Source organism: Lytechinus variegatus, chromosome 15 (assembly GCF_018143015.1).
Source record: "Lytechinus variegatus isolate NC3 chromosome 15, Lvar_3.0, whole genome shotgun sequence".
NCBI classification, from domain to species: Eukaryota; Metazoa; Echinodermata; class Echinoidea; order Temnopleuroida; family Toxopneustidae; genus Lytechinus; species Lytechinus variegatus.
Genome location: NC_054754.1, coordinates 17,898,708 through 17,921,487, shown reverse-complemented (window position 1 = coordinate 17,921,487; position 22,780 = coordinate 17,898,708). Strand labels below are relative to the sequence as shown.

Here is a 22,780-nt window from a genome sequence, read left to right as displayed (position 1 = left end):
CCCTTCCCGTTTTAGAAGGTAGTAGTTCATCTTATCTATTGTTAATCTATTGTTAATTTTTCCTTCTCATTCTTTTATCTGCCTTTATTTCTATTTTCCCCTCTATTACCGAACCTACGGTTTTCGATAAAGAGATCCACAGCAAAAGTCACAAGTGAATAAAAAAAAAACCCGTACATTTATCATGTTTATGTTACTCCCAGCAACGGACTCAATACGGGATTTTCAGATTTCATGTAGAAGAGCTAAAACAGTTTGATTACTTGATATGTTCTATATTGTTGTATTCTACAAGCTTTAAAATCTAATTAATACATAATGTTGATTTTGTGTTATCATAAAGCATCCTTCAGTGTTTCACAATCATGCCAATGGCTGGATGGATAATAGCTGAAGAGCTGATACCATTTTTGAGCTGTCAGATATACCGGTAATGATGATTATTGTGACAGCTATTTACAGCACTCATAGATAATCAAGGAAACGAAAAATGACTGTGTCGGAGAACTAGGGGAAAAAACCCAAGACAAAATGGAAAAAGATCGAAGTAGAGAGGGGATGAAATTGAGGCGGAGGGAGAAGTAAATGAAAAAAAAAGTAAAAACCACAACACAAACGGTTATTAAACATTGTGACTCGTTTGTTTTTGATATACAAGATTGCTCCTACTTTTATAAGACTCCTGTAAACGAATGGCAAATGGTTGTACAAACAAATGTGCACAATATTCTCTCTCATTCTTTCTTTCCCTCGATTCCCATTTCCTCACTGTTGGGCTGTGTTTTACCCCTATCTTTTCATTTGATTTTTTTCCCATTCTTTCTCTTTTCTCTCATTCTGTTTCCTTATCTCCATCCAGCTCGCTTATTCCCTTCATACCCTCAACTCTTGCAATAAAAAACGACGGAGCAGCAGTGTATTGTTGGGCATGCTGGCTGAAATAATGCTTGTTATTTAAACAAACACTCGCAGGAGAGAAAAAGGGCACGCACGTGCACTGGATAGAAACGATTGGAGCTGTGGCGTACACGGCGAGACGCCACAAAGTCATCTGGTTAAGATGTGAATACCGCACGGGTTGACACGACTTGGTCGGGGCGTGTGCGTTGTGTGGGATTTTACGTGCAGTGTGCGTGTGTGCGTGAAGTGTGTTGGTATAGCACTCCCACCATTGCCTGTATTTTTTCACTGTGCCAACACGTGTAAAAGTTTGTCTACCAAATCAGACGCTATGAATTTGCGTAGTCTAAAAATGGTAGAAGGTGGCCCGGGGCAGGAGAAAGGGAGATAATTTGAGAGGATATATGCGTGTGTGTTTACTAATATGTGTAAGACATAGAGAGAGAGAGAGAGTGTGAAAGAAAATAAATGGGGATGGAGATGGAAGATACTAGGTAGATATATATTTAGATAGATAGATATATAGATAAGTAGAGAGAGAGAGAGAAACAGGAAATACTCGTCTAATGCTTTTCCATGCGAAATAATCTTGTAATTTTTATTTTCATCAATAACATGAATAGTAAATTAAGATACATGTTCCCAAACATCAAAAGCTGTCAAATTTGTTCGAGCAACATTTCAGGAGGGGAGTTTGTCATTTCGAGGCATTGCTATTTTCGTCAAATTCGTGATAATATTTGAAGAGTTATAAAATATGAAATATTAAAAGATGAAAGAATCCCCGCGGCAATTAATTTGTCAGGAACATGGCAGGATGATCGTCAATTTGATGAGCTGAAGTAAGTGATAAATTAACCGAGGGATGATTTCTCTTCAAGGCCAAGTTGGAGCCGATCACTGGGGCTACAAAAATGTTTAATGCGATGGGACAATGGCATTCATTCTCTTTACTCGCCATGTTTAACATTACTGGCGCGTTTCCTTTGAATCATTGTCTTGCGAGAAACAGGTTATTTTAGCCTATGCAGAGCTTATTTGTTTCTTGGAAGAAATCATGAAAGGCACTGTGATAAGGACAGAAAGGAAGACAATGTTGAAGTTAATCAAGAAAGATAAAACAGGAGACAACACTGAATCGATTTTGATCGAGAAGGTTTCAGGGACATAGAGAGAAAGTGTTTGCAATCCAGAAGACAATTTTTAGACAATGTTGGGAAAGAATGGAAGAGATATAGAGAGTGAGAAGGCGAGTGGCGCAGAGTTATGGAGTATGGAAGGAAGAGATGACTGACCGAGAATGACGAGAAAGGATAGATGGACAATTAAGTTGACCGTTCAACTTTTCAACCAATAGCCCATGGCTTTAGATGTCCAATGCCCAATGTCTCACGAACGTAAATAGGCGGAATAAGTAGCTCAGTCCCATTTCCGCCTCCAAGACCGTCGACATATACGCAGTGGTGATCGACACAATACAACGCTTGACCACTGCTTATTGTGTCCATAATGGAACGCTGGAGCACATACGATTCTTGCCACAATAGAGCATTGACCAAAAGTTGACTCTGTCCCCAACACAAATAGCTAAAGCGTTCGTCTTGCAGCGCTCGCTCCCTGGGAAACTTCCCAACCGTCTTTGACATTACAGGGATAGGAACAACACATACCTTTCTTGACCACGACTGGCTTCTTGCCTGCAGGCGCGCATATTGTTTGCTGAAAGGCACACACGTGTGAGTGGTATGCCGTGTCAGACTTAAAAACACAAGAGTTTGATCGTCTGAATTTCACAATAATCATGTCTGTCCGTATCCTTCTCGGGAATATGTAGAACAGTTACTGTTGTCAAGTTGTACAAGGGCCCTAGCGTTGATACCACATTTACCAAAAACATAGTTCCGTATGTTGTAATGAATAATCGGGAATGATAAAACGTTAACATTCAACCAGCTTACCAGACAAATGAGGAAGGATCTCTTGCAGAAATAATCGTCTTACTCTGATGAAAGACCTTGTTCGGCTTATAGATATATCCTACCCATTCAGTGTGGGTTTGAAAGCGGTTGCAAGACTGCACGTGCCAACGAAACAAAAGAGCGTGCATGAGAGACCACGTGCCTATCGTCTCGAGCGATACGAAGTTCTGAGGACACTTGACAACCCTTCTTTCCGGGCAATGCCCCCTACAAACCCAAGAACCCATCTACCGTTTTGTTCCAGACTTCTTGCTACACCCATTTCCTGTATCAGTGCTTTCTCTAAAGCTCCCATGATAGATGGTTTCAATATGGTAATAAGATCCTCGATTTTGAGAACTTCATGGGAAACCATTATTGTTTACGATCAAATCAATTATTATAGAGCATCAAAATGACCCAGTAGTGTAACCGCGGTAGCGTGCCATTAAATGCAATTTGCACCTTCAAAAAATACGCTCTGGAAGACAACTTTATCAGACTTAAAAGTCCTGTTTGAATGGGACATAATCCATATTTAAAAAAGTTGACAGGCTTTATCGTTCCTATCTATATGTTTTGTGCCAAGTTAATATAGCATTCAAGGAACACGATGCGTTGAAGTTCATATTTCAGTGTTGACTTTCAGACAAAACAACGGAAGTCTGTTCAGGTTGACATGGTCAGGTGGTCAGTCTGGTTGGACACCTAGTTTGAAGAACGTCAACTTCACGCAACAGTAATTAATGATTCACCAAAAGTTTGTTTATCAGAAACGGCGATTGTTGACATGTATCTTGTGCTTTCTTCTTCTGAATTGCAGGTTGTTCGGAACGAAGTGCAATGCTTGCTTCCAATCAATCCCGTCGAGTGAGCTTGTCATGAGGGCGCTCTCCAACGTGTACCACCTCCGCTGTTTCACATGCGTCATGTGTGATCAACAACTTAAGAAGGGGGACGAATTCGTTCTGAAGGAGAATCGACTGTATTGCAAAGAGGACTACACGAAGGAACACACGGTGGATACGCAAAAAGGTACACTTTCCCAATTTTCACCTTGTAATACCATTATTTTGACAGATATCATGGAAATTCATTTAACAATTATTCATAACACTTTGCACCTTTCTCTTTCATCATCAAACATCTGAAACTGGATCAGTCCTTTCCACTTGGTGAAATTTGTAAAATAATTACCGTCCATATACTGTTGGGAAGAAATCAGAATTTAAAGAGCATGTCCCAAAATAATTTCTCTTATTCCCGTAACAGGAGCAACATTGCACTTTTTGGGACTAGGAACACATTTTAATTGGCGAGACTTTTAATCTACCTGACCAGAAAAGTGCAGAATTGCACCAGTAAATTATGCACTCAGTGTGGCATTTCTGAGCGTGCAAAGTTCTTTTTTTTTCATATATAGAGTACAATTAACTTGCCGTTAGAAATTTCATTTTTTTAGCATTTAAAGGGATAAACTATCATCCAGGGGTTACGTGTTAGTTCCCCAAGGAAGAAGCATAAAGTTCTGTTGCTAGATTGGGTTATCCTCTGATTGTGGGCTAAGTATATGTTTCTTTTTTCTTGGTATAATTGTTTTTTAGTTCTGGAAATAAAATCAAACAACTATGTTGCACGATCACAAAACGTATTTATTCAAAATTCTGAATCCTGTTTCACACCTCTGAACAGTGTCTTCAAAATCAAGTTCACAAGATGGCAGGAAGGGACCAAAAAGACCCAGAACGATCCTGACCACGTCACAAAGAAGAGCTTTCAAAGCTTCCTTCGAGGTATCTTCTAAACCTTGCAGGAAGGTAAGTCATTAGGATTTTTTTTTACAATATTGCTGTTTTTAATACCATGTTTGAATAATTGTAAATACGCATTATGGATACTGACCAACTGTCATTTCCATTGTCCCCTTTGGGTGTATTCATTTGGGGAAGGAGGAAGAAAATAATTGACATAAATAACAGTTTCATAAAGTTTCATAAAGTGTAATACTGCCTATTCTGAAAGCAAACTGCAACATGAGCTATTGAATGTTAGAATCGCACGTTTCACATCTTATTATGTTGTTTCTATAACCCTAACCGAAAGTGAATTAAAATTTAGAAAATAAGAAAAGTTAAAAAATTTGGAAAAACCGAAATGGAAATAAAACACTTCAAAATATGTTAGGATATTCATGGCACTGTAGGGACAGTTCTTAAGGACACAGTCAAGCCCCGGAAGAGGATAAATAAGAACCTTTGCAAATGTTAAGTTGTAGTATGGTACTTTGCTCAATGAAAGTGAAGATGAAAAGAAGAAAAAAAATTAAATCTTAATTAAGGTCGTTATTTATAAAGGTTGTAGGATTGGACTGAAAAGACATAAGGACATTTACTTCAAGATTCGCAGAAATAACAACCTGTCTTTTGTTTTGGTCCAACTTAGGTCCGGGAAACCCTTGCCAAAGAGACTGGTCTCAGCGTAAGGGTGGTCCAGGTCTGGTTCCAGAACCAACGAGCTAAGGTAAGGAAAGAACATGTAAGTGAAAAACAGCTCCTTATAAAATTTGCTTTTAGACTGAATCTCATAAGAAAAAAAATGCTCATTACACTTACACAATTTTAGCGAAATTAAGAGAAGATTGAACAAAGTTGAGGAATAATTGATATACATTGATGTACCTTCTTAGCTATACATGTAGATTGAAGTATTTATTTTTATGTAACCCATTTATTTATTTATTCAATTATTCATCATATTCATTTAATCATATTTATTCATTTATTGTATTTATTTAGATCTAATGGTGTTGTACTTTTTTGTATTATTATAAGTTCATTGGCAGATCCATAGGAATTTCGAACTTTTCATATTTTTTTTATCTATCTTGGTTTATTTCAACTTTCCTTTTTGATAAATCCCACCCCACAATACCCTTAATAATCCATCCTCAGACAGTGTTATAACCATTTGATTTTATATTTGGTTCCTATAGAAGTTTGGCCATTGATGTTTTTTTAAAGACAGGAAATGTATTCTTTCTGGGATTTATAAAATTGAATAAACAACTTTCATGATTATAATATATAATATTTTCTTGTGTGTTTTAATTTTTTGTACAAATGTAACTTTGCATTTACATGTAAAACTCATTGCATTTGTCTATACGTTGCACTGATATTTTATTTTATAAATCAGTTATATTTGTATCTATACATTTGTATATCTATCTTAATATACATACATACCTCAAAAAAATATAACAATTAATGAATAATATTTTTAGGTAATTAATATGTATCTTGTTCCTAATTCTATCTTCTCAGATGAAGAAACTTGCAAGGAAGAGTATGACTGAGCAGGAGGCAGCTGCACAAAGGAGATCAGGTAAATACTAGATCCATTACAGGGGTGTGGCGGCACTGGTGAATTAAAAGGGGGGGCACTTAGAAAATCAAAGGTTTGGTTAGCTTCATGGTGGCGTATTGTCACCCACACCCCTCTCACACGAGGGGAAAATGTGAAACATCTATGGTACCAAAAGTATGCTTATAATATGTGGCTTCCAAATCAGTCTTTTTTAAGAATACTTAGGGAATGAAATCGTTTCTTTTCGGTTAAAATAGAAGCAAGTGAATTAAAAAAAAAAACAATATAGTAAAGGTAGCCATATTACCATCTTCTCTTTGTCTTTTCTCTCTATCTTCATTTTTTGTTCTCTCTTAATATTGCATCGACAATAGCTTTCCTTCTTTTCTCTTGCTTACTCACTTCTCTATCGTTCTTTTTATCTCTCTCTGTCTCTCTCATTTTTCTTTCTTTCAAAGATTAACTAAACAATAATACAATATTAAACTCAATGGTAGCACTAAATTGAGTCTTTTCTTTTCATATCTCTCCAGGAAACGATGACCAAGATGAAAGTAAAGACGACGACAGTGACTTTTCTTTCAGTGACGTCACTGATCTTGATAATTACGCCTCGGGCGGCCCCTCCTCCATCCCACCCTCCTCTCACCAAGGAATGATGGAATCACCCTACGGACAGGACTCCCCCCTCGGAAATCAGCCACCGGTAATTGTAAATAACGAACAAAACTTTCTAAACATCCACAACTTCTTCATCAAGATAGTATAAATAACAAAAAATCTTTCTTAGCATCAACAACTTCGTCATCATGATTGTAAATAATGATAAAAACTTTAACATTAGCATCTTTTTCTTCATGAAAAGTGAACAAATATCAGATTTTTTACAATGGTTTAACCACTTACATACAGATGAGAGCTCGGGGCCATGTGACGCCACAATCTTTCACTATTAAGAAAAAAAATCAGAAAAGAAAGAGAGAGCTAAAGGGTGGAATGTGATATTGTGTTCTGAATTTAATGTCAAAATATATAACAAAATTTGATTTTTTTTGTATTATGTGTTGTATGATTTGGTCAAGTAAATAATAATACTGATGATAATGATGATGATAATAATGATATTAATAATAATGATGATATTAATAACAATAGTAATAATCATAATAATGATAACAATGATAATAATGATAATAATAATGATGATGATAATAAAAATAATAACGATAATAATGTTAATACTGATAATAATGATAATAATAATGCTAATAACAATAAGAAATTCAACATGACAGAAAGTTCTAACTTACATTCTCCTCTCTACCAGGGTATGATGAACCAACCCATGTACAGCCCGGAGCAGTTCCTGGCCGACGGTCCCCCGACCGGGATGGATGTTGGAGGGGTGATGGACCACCACGATATGATCCCTACCAGCCAGGTCACAACCCTCCTCACCAAGGGAGAGATGGAGATGAATGGGGTGCACGTCCCGCAGGTAGGGGGCATCATTGGTAACCCCATCGACAAGCTATACTCCATGCAGGATTCCTACTTTAATGCGGTGGAATAATGCTCAGAGACTTCATAGAGATGAGCGAATATTTGTGACTTGCAGACCATCATTGGGACCAGTGATATGTGCATGAACACTGAGCACTGAGCGTAAAAGTCAGTTTAAGGAGAGAGGCGGGTCACTTTTTTGAGAATTAAAGCAAAGTGGAACGTAACGTGCTGAGGGTTACCTAAAGCCCAGAGATGTGGAAGTCATCAATAGCATCTGGTAACCATGGAAACAGAAGATGGGGTATGCAGAGGAGTCCGATGGCCCGGGCCAAGGACATCAGTAATGAATTTTGTGATAAGGTACTTTTTCAAAAGATCTGGTGTGTGTTATAATGGTGTGACGACATTGAGCTGATCGGATGAGATTTGACTTTGGCCTGAAACAGAGTTGTTTAAGGACTTCAAAAGTTAAGACAGAAGATGGTAGGAACTCAGCACATATATGAAAACAAGGCAGAAGTTCTGCCAGAAACATGGAAGGTTTCCCAAAACAGATTTGACAAAGACTTGGCTTTTCTTTCTTTACATCAAGTGACTTTAAAGATATATAGAGAGAAACAAGAAGCAATGATATATAAAATTAAAATTGAAATAAGTATATCCAACTGTCATTGGATACATTCCAAAATGTCACTAAAATGGAAACATTTTAATGCTCACAGTGCTGCATGGTGTTGTATTTTGTTGAATACTGATTGAAAAAGAAAATCAAAGGTATAATAAGCCTTGGACAATACAGAGTATCATGACATTGAAAAGCAAAATATGGCATGGATAAGTACTGTGACACCATGTAGGAAGGGGTATAGCTATGGAATTCATGTCTGCATACACAAGTCACATGTGATCATTCATCACTGAAACATGTAGAAACATTCCTTTTCTGTATTCAACCACAAACAAATATATTGTGTGGGTAATTGGTTTTTAAGGTGTGTATCAATCAATTTCATGTATTTAACTTCTGTGGACTGACGTTTAACGTCACCATCCAATAGGTATTTCAGACTCAAAGAGGGATCTGGGCCTGAATCAATTTGAAACTATTCGCTGGATTGCTCACGAATGCTTCAATAAAAAGTTGGGTTGTAATCTAAATGACGTTGTCATTGACAAAACCATATCTATGGATGAATTTAAAAATCATAATTGCCAGAATTCACAATCGAATGATGGAGACTGTGAAGAGCTTTGATGGAAGGAATTCAGAAACTTAGTATACCATTTTTTGACGTCAAATTATAATTTGACGCATAGAATGAGTCATGTTTTATCATGTACAAAAATATACCGACAGTGTTTTTATTCTGTCGACCAACGTGCAATCAACTTTATTATTTTTGTTTTTTAGAAATGTCTTATGTTTATGTCATGTTCTACAGGTACTTATTACCTAAATACTGGTACAACTCCTTCAGTCTATTGATTTATTCAGCTGTGCTTGCATTTGTGAATTAGGCCAACATTTGTAAGAGATCCGAGTTTGGAAAACAACTCTTTTAATGGTTAATTTTCAGTACTTATTAATCATCCTGCCAGCTTGTAAAATGATTCAGCGTTTTCAGTTCATTCTAGAAACAGTACTGAATGAAAACAAATATTCTTAAATCTGTAAGTAAGGTTATCAGTACTCTTAATGACCATTTAGTTAATTAATTTGGAATTAACACTACCTACAACCAGTTTTAAAAAAAACTGAACCTCAGCTAGGATCATTCTAATAACCTTGATATGTTTATTTACTGTGTGGAAGAATATGATTAACTATGAAATATGAAAATGCAATACCTTTATTCAGATGCATCTATTTGAAGAAACTATTTCAACGTATTGTGTGAAATGCTCCACCATACAATCTCATCTTGATATCAAATTGTGGGGGAATTCATGTGGTGTCTAATTCTTAACTTTCGTTGTTTAAATGAACTAATTCATTATTTCTGAGATCCTTCAGATAAATCATGGATGTAAATGACTAGACTGTATAGATATCTAGTAGTATTAGTGATCACACCTCAAATAGAATTTCTATTCTTTTGATAAGACAAACTGTGCTTTCATTTGTAATTTCTTTTTAAAAGTGAATCATTCCACTGAATTTTCCTTTATGGTGTATGATGTAGATGGTGTATTAGTTCTTTGTGTCATATACTTGTCAGATTTCTTTTCCTACTACATATCGTGTTTATTTTATAACGTGCTGTCAATTTCTTAGTATTTATTGACTTATTTATTACGATTCTACGATTTATTGCCATTTGAACACAAATATTTGTATAATGTACATACTCTAGAACTATGTCTATACGTTTCCTTATTTATTATGTAACTATAAAGAGAGGGAGTTGTTTTCTTTATAATACATTCAAGTCCATGTGCAAAGATTTTAGACGAGTTTGAATGTTTTCTTTTCATCTTGATTAAATGTGAATGCATTATCAAATTTAATTTGTTTGTCCTTCTTTAGAGTATCATATTTTCATATTTTACTCAAGACACCCTTACTTCTTCTCCTCTAACTTTCATGAATCGCCCTAATCTCCTTACCCCACTGCAGAATATTTATGACCTGCTACCCCAACACCAACAAAAAGTAGCCAAAAACGAAATATTCATATTTTTATGAAGCTTGAAAATAAACTAAGCTTTGAATGCTATGTCTTACTTGTCTGAATTGATCAACGGTTACCCACACAAGTACTTGATTGAATGGTGAATAAATTTAGAGAAGCTTAAGTCCACCCCCAACAAAAAGTTGATTTGAATAAAAAGAGAAAAATCCAACAAGCATAACACTGAAAATTTCATCAAAATCGGATGTCAAATAAGAAAGTTATGATATTTTAATGTTTTGCTTAATTTCACAAAACAGTTATATGCATATCCTGGCTGGTATGCAAATGAGGAGACTGATGACATCATCTCCTCACCATTTCTTTTGTATTTTATTATATGAAATATTCTAACTTTCTCCTCATTGGTCCTTGATGTCGAATCTATAAAAATTGAAGTATTCTATAATTCAAACACTAAAAAACAAAAGAAATAGTGAGTGATGGACATCACCCACTTACCTACCTAGTTGTGTATATCACTGTTTTGTGAAAAAATAAGCGAAAGTTTAAAATGTCATAATTTTCTTATTCTACATCCGATTTTGATGAAATTTTCAGCACTATGCTAGTTTGATTTTTTCTCTTTTTATTCAAGTCAGCGTTTTCCTGGGGTGGACTTGACCTTTAAACAAGAAGTAAAAAAGGTCTGAAATGTGGGATTCATGTAAGCATGAGTTATCCCTATGCAATCGCAGTGAAGCTTAAGAGGCGATTCCATATATGTGTTGTACAGGATATTTCGACAACAATTTCTAGCCTCTTTTTGTCAACGACAGAGTTATAGTAGGGAGCCATGTGAAAAACTGATAACCAACAAAACAGTGTTGATTACGAGTGATGAAAGGTGAAAATGTTGCGTGTCGTAGGGGACTAAAAAATGTCCGGTATCGGTATGACATGCAACATTTTCACCTCTAATTCACCCATGGACAACTTTGTTTTGTAATGTTGTTTTTCATTTTTTTAAGACAACCCAGTTGTACTATAATATTACCGCAAAACAAATTAAAGTCCCTCCTTTGTCTAGACAGCAGATAGCATGGAATCGCCCAATAGTCCATAAAAAAATGGTGTCAAAGAAATTCTTGTATCTTGCCTTTTTATTCAACTTGTACTTCAAACTTTGACAGTGTACAGAAGAGGAAATACTCCTTCAGATAAGCTATTTTTTCACTTTTGAATTAATTTTTAATTCTTACTGTCTGAGGACCAAATTATTATTTGGGCTATTTACAGAATAACCTGGCGACTTATTGTTGGTTTTCGGTTGGCTGGTCACAATTCTAAATACAAAAAAAGCTTGAGTAACATCAACAAACTCATTTTCTTTGAGCTGTGTACAATTAGATGTAAAGGTAGCTTGGAGAAGACATCTACTTCAACATAAATCCTCTCCAACAAGTTAATTTTAAGATAAACTAAATAATCATTTTGTTTCCAACGATACCACATGGGTAATAGACTAGTGCTGTGTGAAGAACAGCTCGACTGCTGTAAATTAAAAATTTGCTGGCAGACTGACCAAATTATCAGTGCTGACAATATCAGTGAAACTCTTAGTTTTGATTGGCTCAGAAGCTCTGGCCACTGTTACTTTTTGAGAAAGATGACTTGCCAGTGCTGATAACTTTCATGAAGTGCCCCCCCCAGGTATCCCATGAAGAAAAGCCATCAAATATAATTAGTATTATCTTTATTGATTATTATTCCATAGACCATGCAATATGACATGATATTGCACATCAAGATTTGTACATAAGTCTACACAAATTCATCGGATTGTGGTGCATCATGCTATATACTCCGATATTGCACTTTCAGCAAATCATGCAGACCACAATATGTACCGCTAAAATCCCCTATACAGATTCTATATACATGTATTACCATATATTTAGATGCCTGTCAAGAGGTACACGATACAATACACACAATTCTTGGTAAATGAATGGAACAAAATGGAAAATATACAAATATCATTGTTTTTATTCATTTTCATCAAATCTTGGTACCTTAATACAGTACTATAACGGTTAATTTCAACAATTGCAAATAAAGTGACATCACATTAACAAAATGATTGTAAACATTAATTAGACAATATATATTTTGCATTCAAAATAACAACAAAATATTCATTTTAATAATTTTTATGAATTTGGCAAGCTGTAATGTAAAAAATGCAGGAATTCATTCATGAGTTCATAAAACTCTGTTCAATTTAGACATGATTTTTAAGGCAAAGCAAAGAGGAAATAGAAAATATTGAAAGAAAAAAACTTTGACTTTAAAAAAATATCATGCTTTTGATACCATGAGTTTAACTTAATCATGGTGAATCAATTCTGAAGTCACAAATGTGATACAAAAGTCTAAATATTTTGAGAACTTTATGCAGATTTTATGCATAAATACTGCTTAAATTTGCACATACATTGAGAAGGGTCCAAAATAAAGGATTTCTTCCATAATACAGCACACTGAAATAAAAATTCTTTTAAATTACATATTTCTCACAGTAATTGAATGAAAAAATCCATCAAAACAACTGCAAACCATCTAAGTAAATATAATATTAGAACAAATATAGAAAGTCTTGGAGTTCCTTTGAAAGACTTGAAAGATTGTACAAACTATTAAATTTTTACCAAAAATTACAGAAAATGTGATTTTTCTATTAAAAATGACAGTACAAAATCCCAAAATATGTCTGTTTTATCTATTGTTGCACTCAATGACCATGAAACAAATATTTAGACATAGAAAAAACTAGATGAATAGATTATTGAGGTTTTATGTACATAAATTGTGATTTGGAGGCAATTTTTGTACCAAAAATGACCTAAAAATGCTGTTTTTCACCAAAAATCGTCATTTTAAATGACTCAAATTATCTGATTAATATATTTTGTGCTCTTTGACCTTGAAAACATATACTTAGACATACTGCAAGCCTCATTTGTATAGATATTAAAGGATCTACCTGTTATAACACCGTTTTGGAACAAATTTGGCGGCCATTTTGAAAGAGCCCGTTCGCACGCAAGGAGGATTAAATCTCTTGTGCCAAAGTAATCAAATATACTATTATTCAAACACAGCATGAATTATAAGTTTGGGGCAGTTTTTCTCCTTTCAGGGGGGGGTGGCAGGCAGGGGAGAGTGCGGGTTAGAATATTTGACCATGTCCATGGTAATTTTTATGGTCAAATTCAAACTTCCCCATAGTTGGCAATGTATTTTCAATTTTTTGTTTTACTTCTATAAATGTTTACTTGTTTTAAATGCAATCCATCTATTTTAATGAGAAAACAAAGACTACTATTTTAAGAAATGTATATTTTATGAGATTAAGCGATCAATTGCAAATATTCTGTTGCAATTTTACAACTGATAGATCAACGTTAGCTGTAGCAAATCAGATTAAACGTCGTGTTTCAAAGAACAAATTAGCAATAAATCACTAATTTGCAATTAACTGCAGGACAAATGATTGATTTAGGGACAGAAAATTGACTTGCAATTGATCGCAAGTTTCTTGCAACATCCCATACGACAATAAAAAAAAAGAAGAGAAATCACAGTCTAATCAATGATGATAATAACAATAATTACACCTTGTTCTGCCCCCCCATTAATTCTCTTCACTTTATGACTGAGCACTTTACAATTATAATGCAGCATAATTTACATGACATCAGCAGAGCAGCTTTTTCTCACTAAGAGGTTTTTGGGAATTGGCTCCTGCCAGGTCCCCCTTTCTCTCATTTGGAGGCATGCTGCTGAAAGAATTCAGTTTGAGCACAACTCAAAAGATCAAACGCAAACTAAAAAAATGTCCACTTCCGATTGATTGAAATTCTGGTTGTGTTTGATTTTGGGGGGATGAGTTTGATTTTACCTTTTTGGCCCGAATTCACGAAGGTGGTTTTTAGAACCATCAGTTAAACCCATGGTTCATGCAGATATCCTGTAATAATTACGCTTATTTTACTGTGCATGTTAAAAAATGTCCAATGCTGATGATGCGCGCTTTTGTCACAGTGCGCCAAATTGACGCCTGTTGCCATGGATACATACGCTATTTTATTCATGAATCCACTGTTTGTAGGGTGGACTCATTAATTCAACCCCATGGCGCGCATCAGCATTGAATATTTTTTGTATATGTGGTAAATAACCATAATTTACACAGGAAATCTGCATAAACCATGGGTTAGACCGATGGTTTTAAAAAACCACCTTTGTGAATTTCGGCCTTTTTTAATAAATGGGCCCTAGTGTAGTATAGCATGAATGTCATCAAAGTATAACACATTCTGCTTAGTGGACATGATAAAATTATATTTGGTTACTTGATAGTACTTTGCCCAATCAGGCAATTAAAAGACAAATTCAACATGAACGTCATCAAAGTATTACATGTTCTGTTTAGTGGACATGATCAAATTATCTTTGGCTACTTGATAGTACTTTGTCCAATCAGGCAATTAAAAAACAAATTTAGCATGAATGTCATCAAAGTATAGTATGTTCTGTTTTGTGGACATGATTGAATTATCTTTGGCTACTTGATAGTACTTTGTCCAATCAGGCAATTAAAAGACAAATTTAGCATGAATGTCATCAAAGTATAATATGTTCTGTTTAGTGGACATGATCGAATTATCTTTGGCTACTTGATAGTACTTTGTCCAATCAGGCCATTAAAAAACAAATTAAGCATGAATGTCATCATAGTATCACATGTTCTGTTTAGTGGACATTATCAAATTATCTTTGGCTAGTTGATAGTACTTTGTCCAATCAGGCAATTAAAAAACAAATTTAGCATGAATGTCATCAAAGTATAGTATGTTCTGTTTTGTGGACATGATTGAATTATCTTTGGCTACTTGATAGTACTTTGTCCAATCAGGCAATTAAAAAACAAATTTAGCATGAATGTCATCAAAGTATAACATGTTCTGTTTAGTGGACATGATCAAATTATCTTTGGCTACTTGATAGTACTTAGCCCAATCAGGCAATAAAAAAAAACAAATTTAGCATGAATGTCATCGAAGTATAACATGTTCTGTTTAGTGGACATGGATCAAATTATCTTTGGCTACTTGATAGTATTTAGCCCAATCAGGCAATCACAAAACAAAATAACATCAATGTCATCTCTGAATAGCACGTTCTGCTTGGTCCTCATGATTGACTTATCTTTGGTCACATGACAGTACTTAGCCCAATCAGGCAATCACAAAACAAAATTTCTTCAATGATTAAAAGAAATCTTAAGAAACATCTGCCTGCAATTTCCACCAAATCAAAAGATAAAATCATAAAATGCATTAAGAAACACTGTATGACACCGTCTTTAAAAAGAAATGCACCCTGTATTCTGAAAAGCATTATAACATTTTCAAAAATTTCAACATTGTCTCACATATCCTGTCATCAAGGACCAGATTATAAGCTACTGTTATAAGCTCCTGAAGCCATGCCATTTGATTGGTCGAGAGTGGATTAGTCATCAATTTGGCATCTGTTACTGATAATACATGTTTATGTGAGACCTCACCTTACTTTAGTCCTGGGTATAGAGCTGTGGAAAAGGCATCTCAGATGTGGGTTGTAGCCTGTGAGAAAAAAACAAGGAAGAGACAAGGAGATTACAGGAAATTATCATATCCATGCATCAATAAGATATGAATTCTGTTTGCAAGTAATCAAAAAATGTAATACGCTTTTTTTCAGAATAATTCATTTATTTATTAAACATTGTACTAAATATTCACACCAAAATAATGTGTTGTCCTATACACTTGTATTCATGCACTGTGCAAGTACACCTTTAGGGAAATTTAGTGAATTCTTATCTTACACAAAACAATCCTATTTTCAACCAATGCACACTAGACAATCGTCTAAAACAGTATCTTTTACCTAAATATAACATGGTCAGAAAAATATGTTACCTTTATGTACGAAAAAGTTTAAAAACTTTTTACTTTCCAAAAATTCACTTAAAACATCAAATTTACTGTTTCCAAACTTGATGAATTGTACTTAAAAAAACAATCCTACCAGTTTTCTTTGCTCCATTCTGTCTTCTCTGACTCTGCAACATGGAATGTGTATATATGACGGGATCTATCGGACGTATTTTGGGAACTCTTGTGTACAACTTTGGCATCGATGATAATCAGGGAACCTGTACAAAAAAGAATATAAAGCCATGATTTTCTGAAAACTATTTAGAAATTACTCAAGGGTTTATTTCAGGCATGACTGGGGACCCGTTCCTGTGTTTAAATTAAGACTTGTTCAAGATCAGTGATACTCGATTACCCTTATGTCTAAGTTTCATGAACTAGATCCATAAACATTCAAAGTAATGATAAAAATTCAACCACCCCCAACTTGGTCAAGTTGTGACCCTAAATGTCCTTTGACATTAAACACGTGACCTGAAACTCATGCAAAACGATACGTGATACTTGATCACTCTTATGTCCAATTTTCATGAAATAGATCCCCATACTTTCAAAGTTAAGATGACATCTTAAAACTTAACCATGGTTAAGATTTCAGTGTTGATTCCCCTAACATGGTCTAAGTTCATTGACCCTAAATGACCTTCGTTCTTGGTCATTTAACCTGCCACTCAGGCAGAGATTCTAAGTGATACTTGATTACACTTATGTCAAAAGCATCACAAACCAGAACCATATACTTTCAAAGTTAATTTCCCTTATGGGAAAGGGGTCACCTAAGAGAGAGGGAGCAGCGCCATCGGGAACCATGAACCATCTTCACCAATCTTGATAGGAATAGTGAATGGAAACCATGTAAGTTACCTTTGTTATGGTAGGGATCACCTTAGACAGAGGGGGCAGCACCATAAGATACCAAAAACCATCTTTACCTGCTTTGACAGGAACTGGAATGAAATCCTCATCGGGTACCCTCATGGGATAAGGTTCACCTTGGAAAGCTGTGCCACTGCCATCTGCATCCCTAACCATCCTTGTTTTGATGTCTCCTGTGGGGGAAAAGAAGTCATTTGTTTGAAAATTTTGATCAGTTTTTATTAATTATGAATGAAAAAATGGCAATATCCATAAAAAGACAGGTGATGTGAGCATCTATGTAGTTTAATTTCATAGAAATTCTTGGATAGCCACCCCCCCCTGCCTAGAATTTTTATGATATACAAAAATACATAAATGCTCAAGTTACCTAAACTTTCTCAACAAATAAAAGAAAAAAAACTGTTAAGTATTACACAATGCGAGAGCATGCTGGGTCACAGTTTGTAACAGCAAACTGTCATAATGTCATAGAAATTCTTGGGGAGCCCCCCCCAGAATTTCTATAACATACAAACTTACATAAATGCTCATATTACCTAAACTTTCTCAACAAATAATCATAAGAAAAAACCCTGTTAAGTATTACACAACGCGAGGGCCTGCTGGGTCACAGTTTGTAACAGCTCATGTGTCTACTCTGGTTAAACAATAACTATCATTGTCATCATCATCATTGCCATCATCCTCGTCATCATCATATTTGTCATCCTCATCATCAATGTCATAATCAACATCATTGTCATCATCCTCCTCCTCATAAAGATTGCTTACGTGAATGGGAGCCTGGGATGAAGTAGAGGCAACCATTATCTATCTCTGCATCTTCCAACGCTATCCAGTAACCAATCAATTTAAGGGGATCAGTGTGGAGAAATATACCATCCTGATGGGCCGTGACTGGAAGGAAGGAAAGAAGAGCAATTTAGAAGAAAGATCATGATGCTGAATGCAGAACTGAAAAAAAAATATTTGTACTGTTGTTCCTCAAGGTGCCAAAATAGGGCCAATATTGTTCCACATGACTGGGCTTACTAAATATACCTGCTCAAATATCTAATATGAACCCACCAAATACGAATGAACTAAAAAAGACCCATATTGCCCACCAGATACTTTCCTGAAATAAGCGATAGGATAATGGAAAATCATCAGAAAGTATGCCTAGTATAGAATATTACCATTAAATCAAACTCAAAATATAGAGATTACAAGGAAAAATATTATGTTGATGATATTGATGCTTATAAAGGTAAAGATCAAGGCTGAATAGTGATGGAAACCCCTTATGACTTCAGTCATACTTTACTTGAACTAGTTTGCAAGAACACCCAAACCAACAATGTGCAAAAAGTATACCCCCCCCCAAAAAAAAAAAGATGAATCATTAATGTAATGGGGAAGCACAATGCAAATAAGGAGCAAAAGCTGGCATAACCCCATGTACCACCTCTTCCTGGACCTGCACCTGAAGTGGGGAAACAGTATAAAGAGGACTGCTATTGTATTACCTTCTCCTCCAAAGTGTGGGGGTTTGAAGATATACATGCTCTGAACAATGACAGGCTTCTTGAAGTCAAGGTTTCTTGCTATATCCTGTAGAGATGAGATACATATTTGCATATATAATATTTGATAAGTAAAGTTATATAATTATGTAAGTATCACACAAGTTTTAAATGCTTATGACTATGGTTTTTTGTCAGGATATTTAATTTACTTTATAAAAGTCACAAATTTATCATTCATGACATGGATATGTTCACATAATTCTTTTCAATCAGAATCCAAAATGGTATCATTGAACACCCTCCACAACTATCGGCAGATGAGCCTGTCATTGGCAACTTCACACCCACCTGACCAAGAAAAATGCCAGGCACTTTTTTAATTAGTGTTTTCCTTCTTGGTACAATGCAAATGTGAACAGATAAGTAGAAGCACTTGTAAAACTCCAATAGGAAAATAATTGTAAATTAGGAAGTAACTTTCGTAATTAGATACAAGGACATTTATCCCAGAGGTATGAAAACATCTTTTTGCATGCTAATAAAGTATAAGAAATTCACATAGTTTGCGTAAGTGTGAATGCACAGTGTTTGTATGCCCTAATAAAATTCTCATGAACATCACAACAATTATCTTGACTAGGAAGGTATGAAACCATTTATATTACCTGTACTTTCTTGGAACAGGATACCCTCTTGAATGGAGGTGAGAGTTCATGAAGGGCATGACCTACTTTATTGAGGCTGCAATGTTTGTCAACAAGCAAATTTCCTGTGCAAATGAAAATGGCGGAAAAGGAAGTTATGTAAACAGAGGGAAAGGTTTTCATGGTGATTATGCATGTACTACCCTATGTATTGGCTAAATTTTGTAAAAATCTTAACATCTTTCTGATTTTTCCTTCAAAATAGTTTAAAAGTAAATATATGCAAATTTATCTTATCAGTGGGACCAGAAGACTAAAAGATAGTGTGTATGACTTCTAATCATATCATATTCATTCCTATATGATCCAAGTTTGTAGTTCGTCTGCAGAATGATCCTGAAGTTATTGTGAGTTTCTCACATTCTTATAAATTCAACAAAATCTAACCTTCTTTGTCCAATGCCTCTTTCTCAAAGAAAAAGCGGATCTTGTCTCCACTGTTCATGAAATATTCATTCCGGGCCTAGAAAAAAAAATCAATATTCATTCATTTACACCAAAACACAAGGAAAATTTAAGCAAATATATAAAATTGGAGCCAGGCCCCATTGCATAAAACGAAAGACATGTAAAATGACTTCTTTACCACCAAATGGTACCAAACAATTAGCTTGTCTAAGGGAAAAAAATTAAAAAGTACTTCCTTGACTTCCCAATTACTTCCTTGAAAGAAAATGAATATGTTTTACTGTTAGCTAAGCTATAACCATGGAAGTCTTATTTATTAAAAATGAATACATTGTACATTTATAACATAAGGCAACTTGTACACTTCTAGTTCAGAAAGTTGAACAATTGTTAATACTGTACTAGAGTAGATATTTCTGAATTTATTCATTTAAAGTTAGGAAAATGTCTACCTGAGTATTTTCAGATGTGTCAAATGTACACTTGGCATGTTGCTTTGGGTCCATTTTCTGGACGATGTCATGACATTCTGACTTGAGTGACTCTACCTCTTCCTTTGTAAGAAAATTCTCCACCACAAGAAAGCCATCTTTTTCAAACTGTATAAAAGCACAAAAGTGAAAAAAAAAACACAGAAAATTCTTTATTATTTGAAAATAGTAGCTCCATCATGATGAGTGCAGTGTTGCCGGGAGCCCTGGCATGGGTGCACCGACTCAGAGGGGTTATGCTAGCAGTTTGTGCATTGGCATTGCATTTATTGAGATATTATTTGCTTTTGAGATCTAGAGTCTACCGCTTCTTGTTTATATTTATATTAGTTATTACATCCTTTGATGAATATCAATATACCCATTACACAATTTTAGCTTGTTTTCAGTACTTTGTTGTAAGATAATTGGGATGTCATCATTTATTTAGGCAAACTTAGCCTGAGGTCACCCAAGAAAAAAAAATGAAAATAATAATAATAAATAATATAATTCTAAGTACAATGGATGCCAAACAATATAGTTGTATGTAAATGATGTAGATGAAATTGTTGAATGTTTCTTTGTACTTCCATTCCTTATATTCATATTCATAGATCACATATCCATTATATTCCATGTTTCCTTAGCAGAAATTTCCATCAAAATATACCAAATCAGGATTTTTTTTTGTTTTTTGTTTTGCAGCAGCACGCAGCAGCGAGATTTGAATAGATAACTAACGTTAGGCCTAATTATTTTTCTAATTGATAATTTATACTTATCAATACATTAATCAAATATAGTGAGTGATTGTATTACCGACCGGCCTTGTATTACCGAACGCGCGCATCATATGCGTCAGAAAATCGCAGAAAATAATCAAATACGCTCTAACCTTTGCAACATCCTTCCAAAGAGAACATGAATAGAAAAATGATGAAAAATAATCAAAAACACAATTTTTAAAGTCTTTATATCCTCGAAATAAAATATGGTAAAAATAGCTCATCAGTGACTTAGTTGTTTTCCCAACTTTTCCCATAGAAAACACACGTTCGGTAATACGATACCTTTTTCAAGTGACCAAAATATTTCACTTGCGAAGAGAGGTCCGATTGGAAGCTGATGTCATAAAAATGAAAAACAAATTCGGCAAAATTTCTGCCGATTTATATTTTATAGGTATTTGTGTATTTATGGTGATGTTTCTTTTGTTCTTTTGCAAAGCAAGTCTCCAATATGGGAGATTGTCTCCCTTATTGGCCGTGCGCCTCTACTGGTGAAAGGAGTGGTGACTTAAACCAGGATAATGCCGACATAAATAACCAATCCATTCGACCTCGCCGCCTCGGTCTGGTCAAGCAAAGCACAGTCGTCAATATGCGCGGTACTCCCTACACAGTGCAATGCATTCTTTCGGTCGCGATCGGCCTCGGGGCGTTTCCCGTGCCTGTTAAAGGGGAATCCAGCCTTGGCCATGGAATGTTGTGTTGGGAAGGAGAAAAATGAATTAAACAGAATGGTGAAAGTTTGAAAGAAATCGGACAAGCAATAAGAAAGTTATAGCTGCTTTAAAATTGAGATCACTAATACCATGTAGATATCAAATTGGCAACTGGGTAAGTAAATTATGACAAGGGGCAAGGACAACTTTCCCATAGGCCATGTACTTTATTATCAGGGATTTGTGGTTTTCTCCTATTAAGTACCCATTCCCCTCAAGCAGTAATCTAAATATAACCCAGGTAGTATATTGTTTAATGCCCTCATGAAAGAAAAATACAATTTGAAATAAAACCTTTGGGGAAAATGACATTTTAGCCATAATATGTATTGAAGTACATGGAAGAGTAGTCCTTGCCGTACATCACTATGACATCACATAAGCGGCCAATTTGAAGTCTCCATAGGTATAGTGATTACCAATATATACAACTTTAAAAAAATCATAACTTTCTTGTTATTTGTCCAATATTGTTCAAACTTTCACCTATCAACTTTGTCTGATTTTTTTTCTTCTTATAAAAACAAGTTTTTATTTGGGTTGGATTCCCCTTTAAGGTTGATTTCCGTAGCTACCGGTACTCTGGGACCGCACGAAAAGACCGAGTTCGTTTTATAAACGTGAGATTGAGGATGAATCAAATTGGCCTAGTGTTTTTTTTTACATTTATAATCATGATAATGCAGATACATAGGCAATTTCATACACAAAACATTGTGTAAATTCAAAACAAGATTCTGTAAAGTGATTACCTGCTTTCTCTCTTCTTGTGATGCCCCCGGTGATGCCATCTTCAGCTTACTGACACTGCACTGTAATCGAATTCCTTCCCAAGTCATTAGACTGAAGTTTTAGATCAAAATCATAGATCTTCACACTTAGCGGTACCGTAGAGAAAAAGCTTCGATCTCT

At 35.0% G+C, this 22,780-nt stretch overlaps 2 protein-coding genes across 4 annotated transcripts; one reads left to right on the top strand and one right to left on the bottom strand.

Moving 5' to 3' along the window:
- The first annotated feature begins 3,591 nt into the window (after positions 1-3,591).
- Positions 3,592-8,918, top strand: LOC121429146 (LIM homeobox transcription factor 1-beta-like). Of its 3 annotated transcripts, none has more exons than XM_041626074.1 (6): positions 3,592-3,893; positions 4,551-4,675; positions 5,301-5,378; positions 6,182-6,242; positions 6,758-6,936; positions 7,552-8,918. In XM_041626074.1, exons 1-6 carry the CDS (start codon positions 3,605-3,607, stop codon positions 7,795-7,797), a joined length of 978 nt encoding a protein of 325 aa, XP_041482008.1. In that variant the 5' UTR covers positions 3,592-3,604; the 3' UTR covers positions 7,798-8,918. The 3 variants fall into 3 exon arrangements, with proteins under 3 accessions (XP_041482008.1, XP_041482007.1, XP_041482006.1); XM_041626073.1 differs by having other exon boundaries at positions 5,301-5,393; positions 6,758-6,930; XM_041626072.1 differs by having other exon boundaries at positions 3,639-3,893; positions 5,301-5,393.
- Positions 8,919-14,131: 5,213 nt separating this feature from the next.
- Positions 14,132-22,721, bottom strand: LOC121428722 (phytanoyl-CoA dioxygenase domain-containing protein 1-like). The gene is made up of 9 exons (XM_041625531.1): positions 22,621-22,721; positions 20,344-20,490; positions 19,871-19,946; positions 19,445-19,548; positions 18,780-18,864; positions 18,043-18,168; positions 17,325-17,441; positions 16,484-16,610; positions 14,132-16,035 (listed from the first exon to the last, which is right to left on the bottom strand). The coding sequence occupies exons 1-9, from the start codon at positions 22,705-22,707 to the stop codon at positions 15,984-15,986; spliced, it is 921 nt and encodes a 306-aa protein (XP_041481465.1). The 5' UTR covers positions 22,708-22,721; the 3' UTR covers positions 14,132-15,983.
- Between the last annotated feature and the right edge of the window lie 59 nt (positions 22,722-22,780).

Excerpts from the sequence above, each read along its gene's own strand:
- LOC121429146 (XM_041626073.1), top strand. The coding sequence starts at position 3,605 with ATGATTCACCAAAAGTTTGTTTATCAGAAACGGCGATTGTTGACATGT. Across the intron at positions 4,676-5,300 it reads CTTCTAAACCTTGCAGGAAG|GTCCGGGAAACCCTTGCCAA; the intron begins GTAAGTCATTAG and ends GGTCCAACTTAG. Across the intron at positions 6,931-7,551 it reads CCCTCGGAAATCAGCCACCG|GGTATGATGAACCAACCCAT; the intron begins GTAATTGTAAAT and ends CCTCTCTACCAG.
- LOC121428722 (XM_041625531.1), bottom strand. The coding sequence starts at position 22,707 with ATGACTTGGGAAGGAATTCGATTACAGTGCAGTGTCAGTAAGCTGAAG. Across the intron at positions 19,549-19,870 it reads AGAGGCATTGGACAAAGAAG|GAAATTTGCTTGTTGACAAA; the intron begins GTTAGATTTTGT and ends TCATTTGCACAG. Across the intron at positions 17,442-18,042 it reads CATCCCAGGCTCCCATTCAC|GAGACATCAAAACAAGGATG; the intron begins GTAAGCAATCTT and ends TTTCCCCCACAG.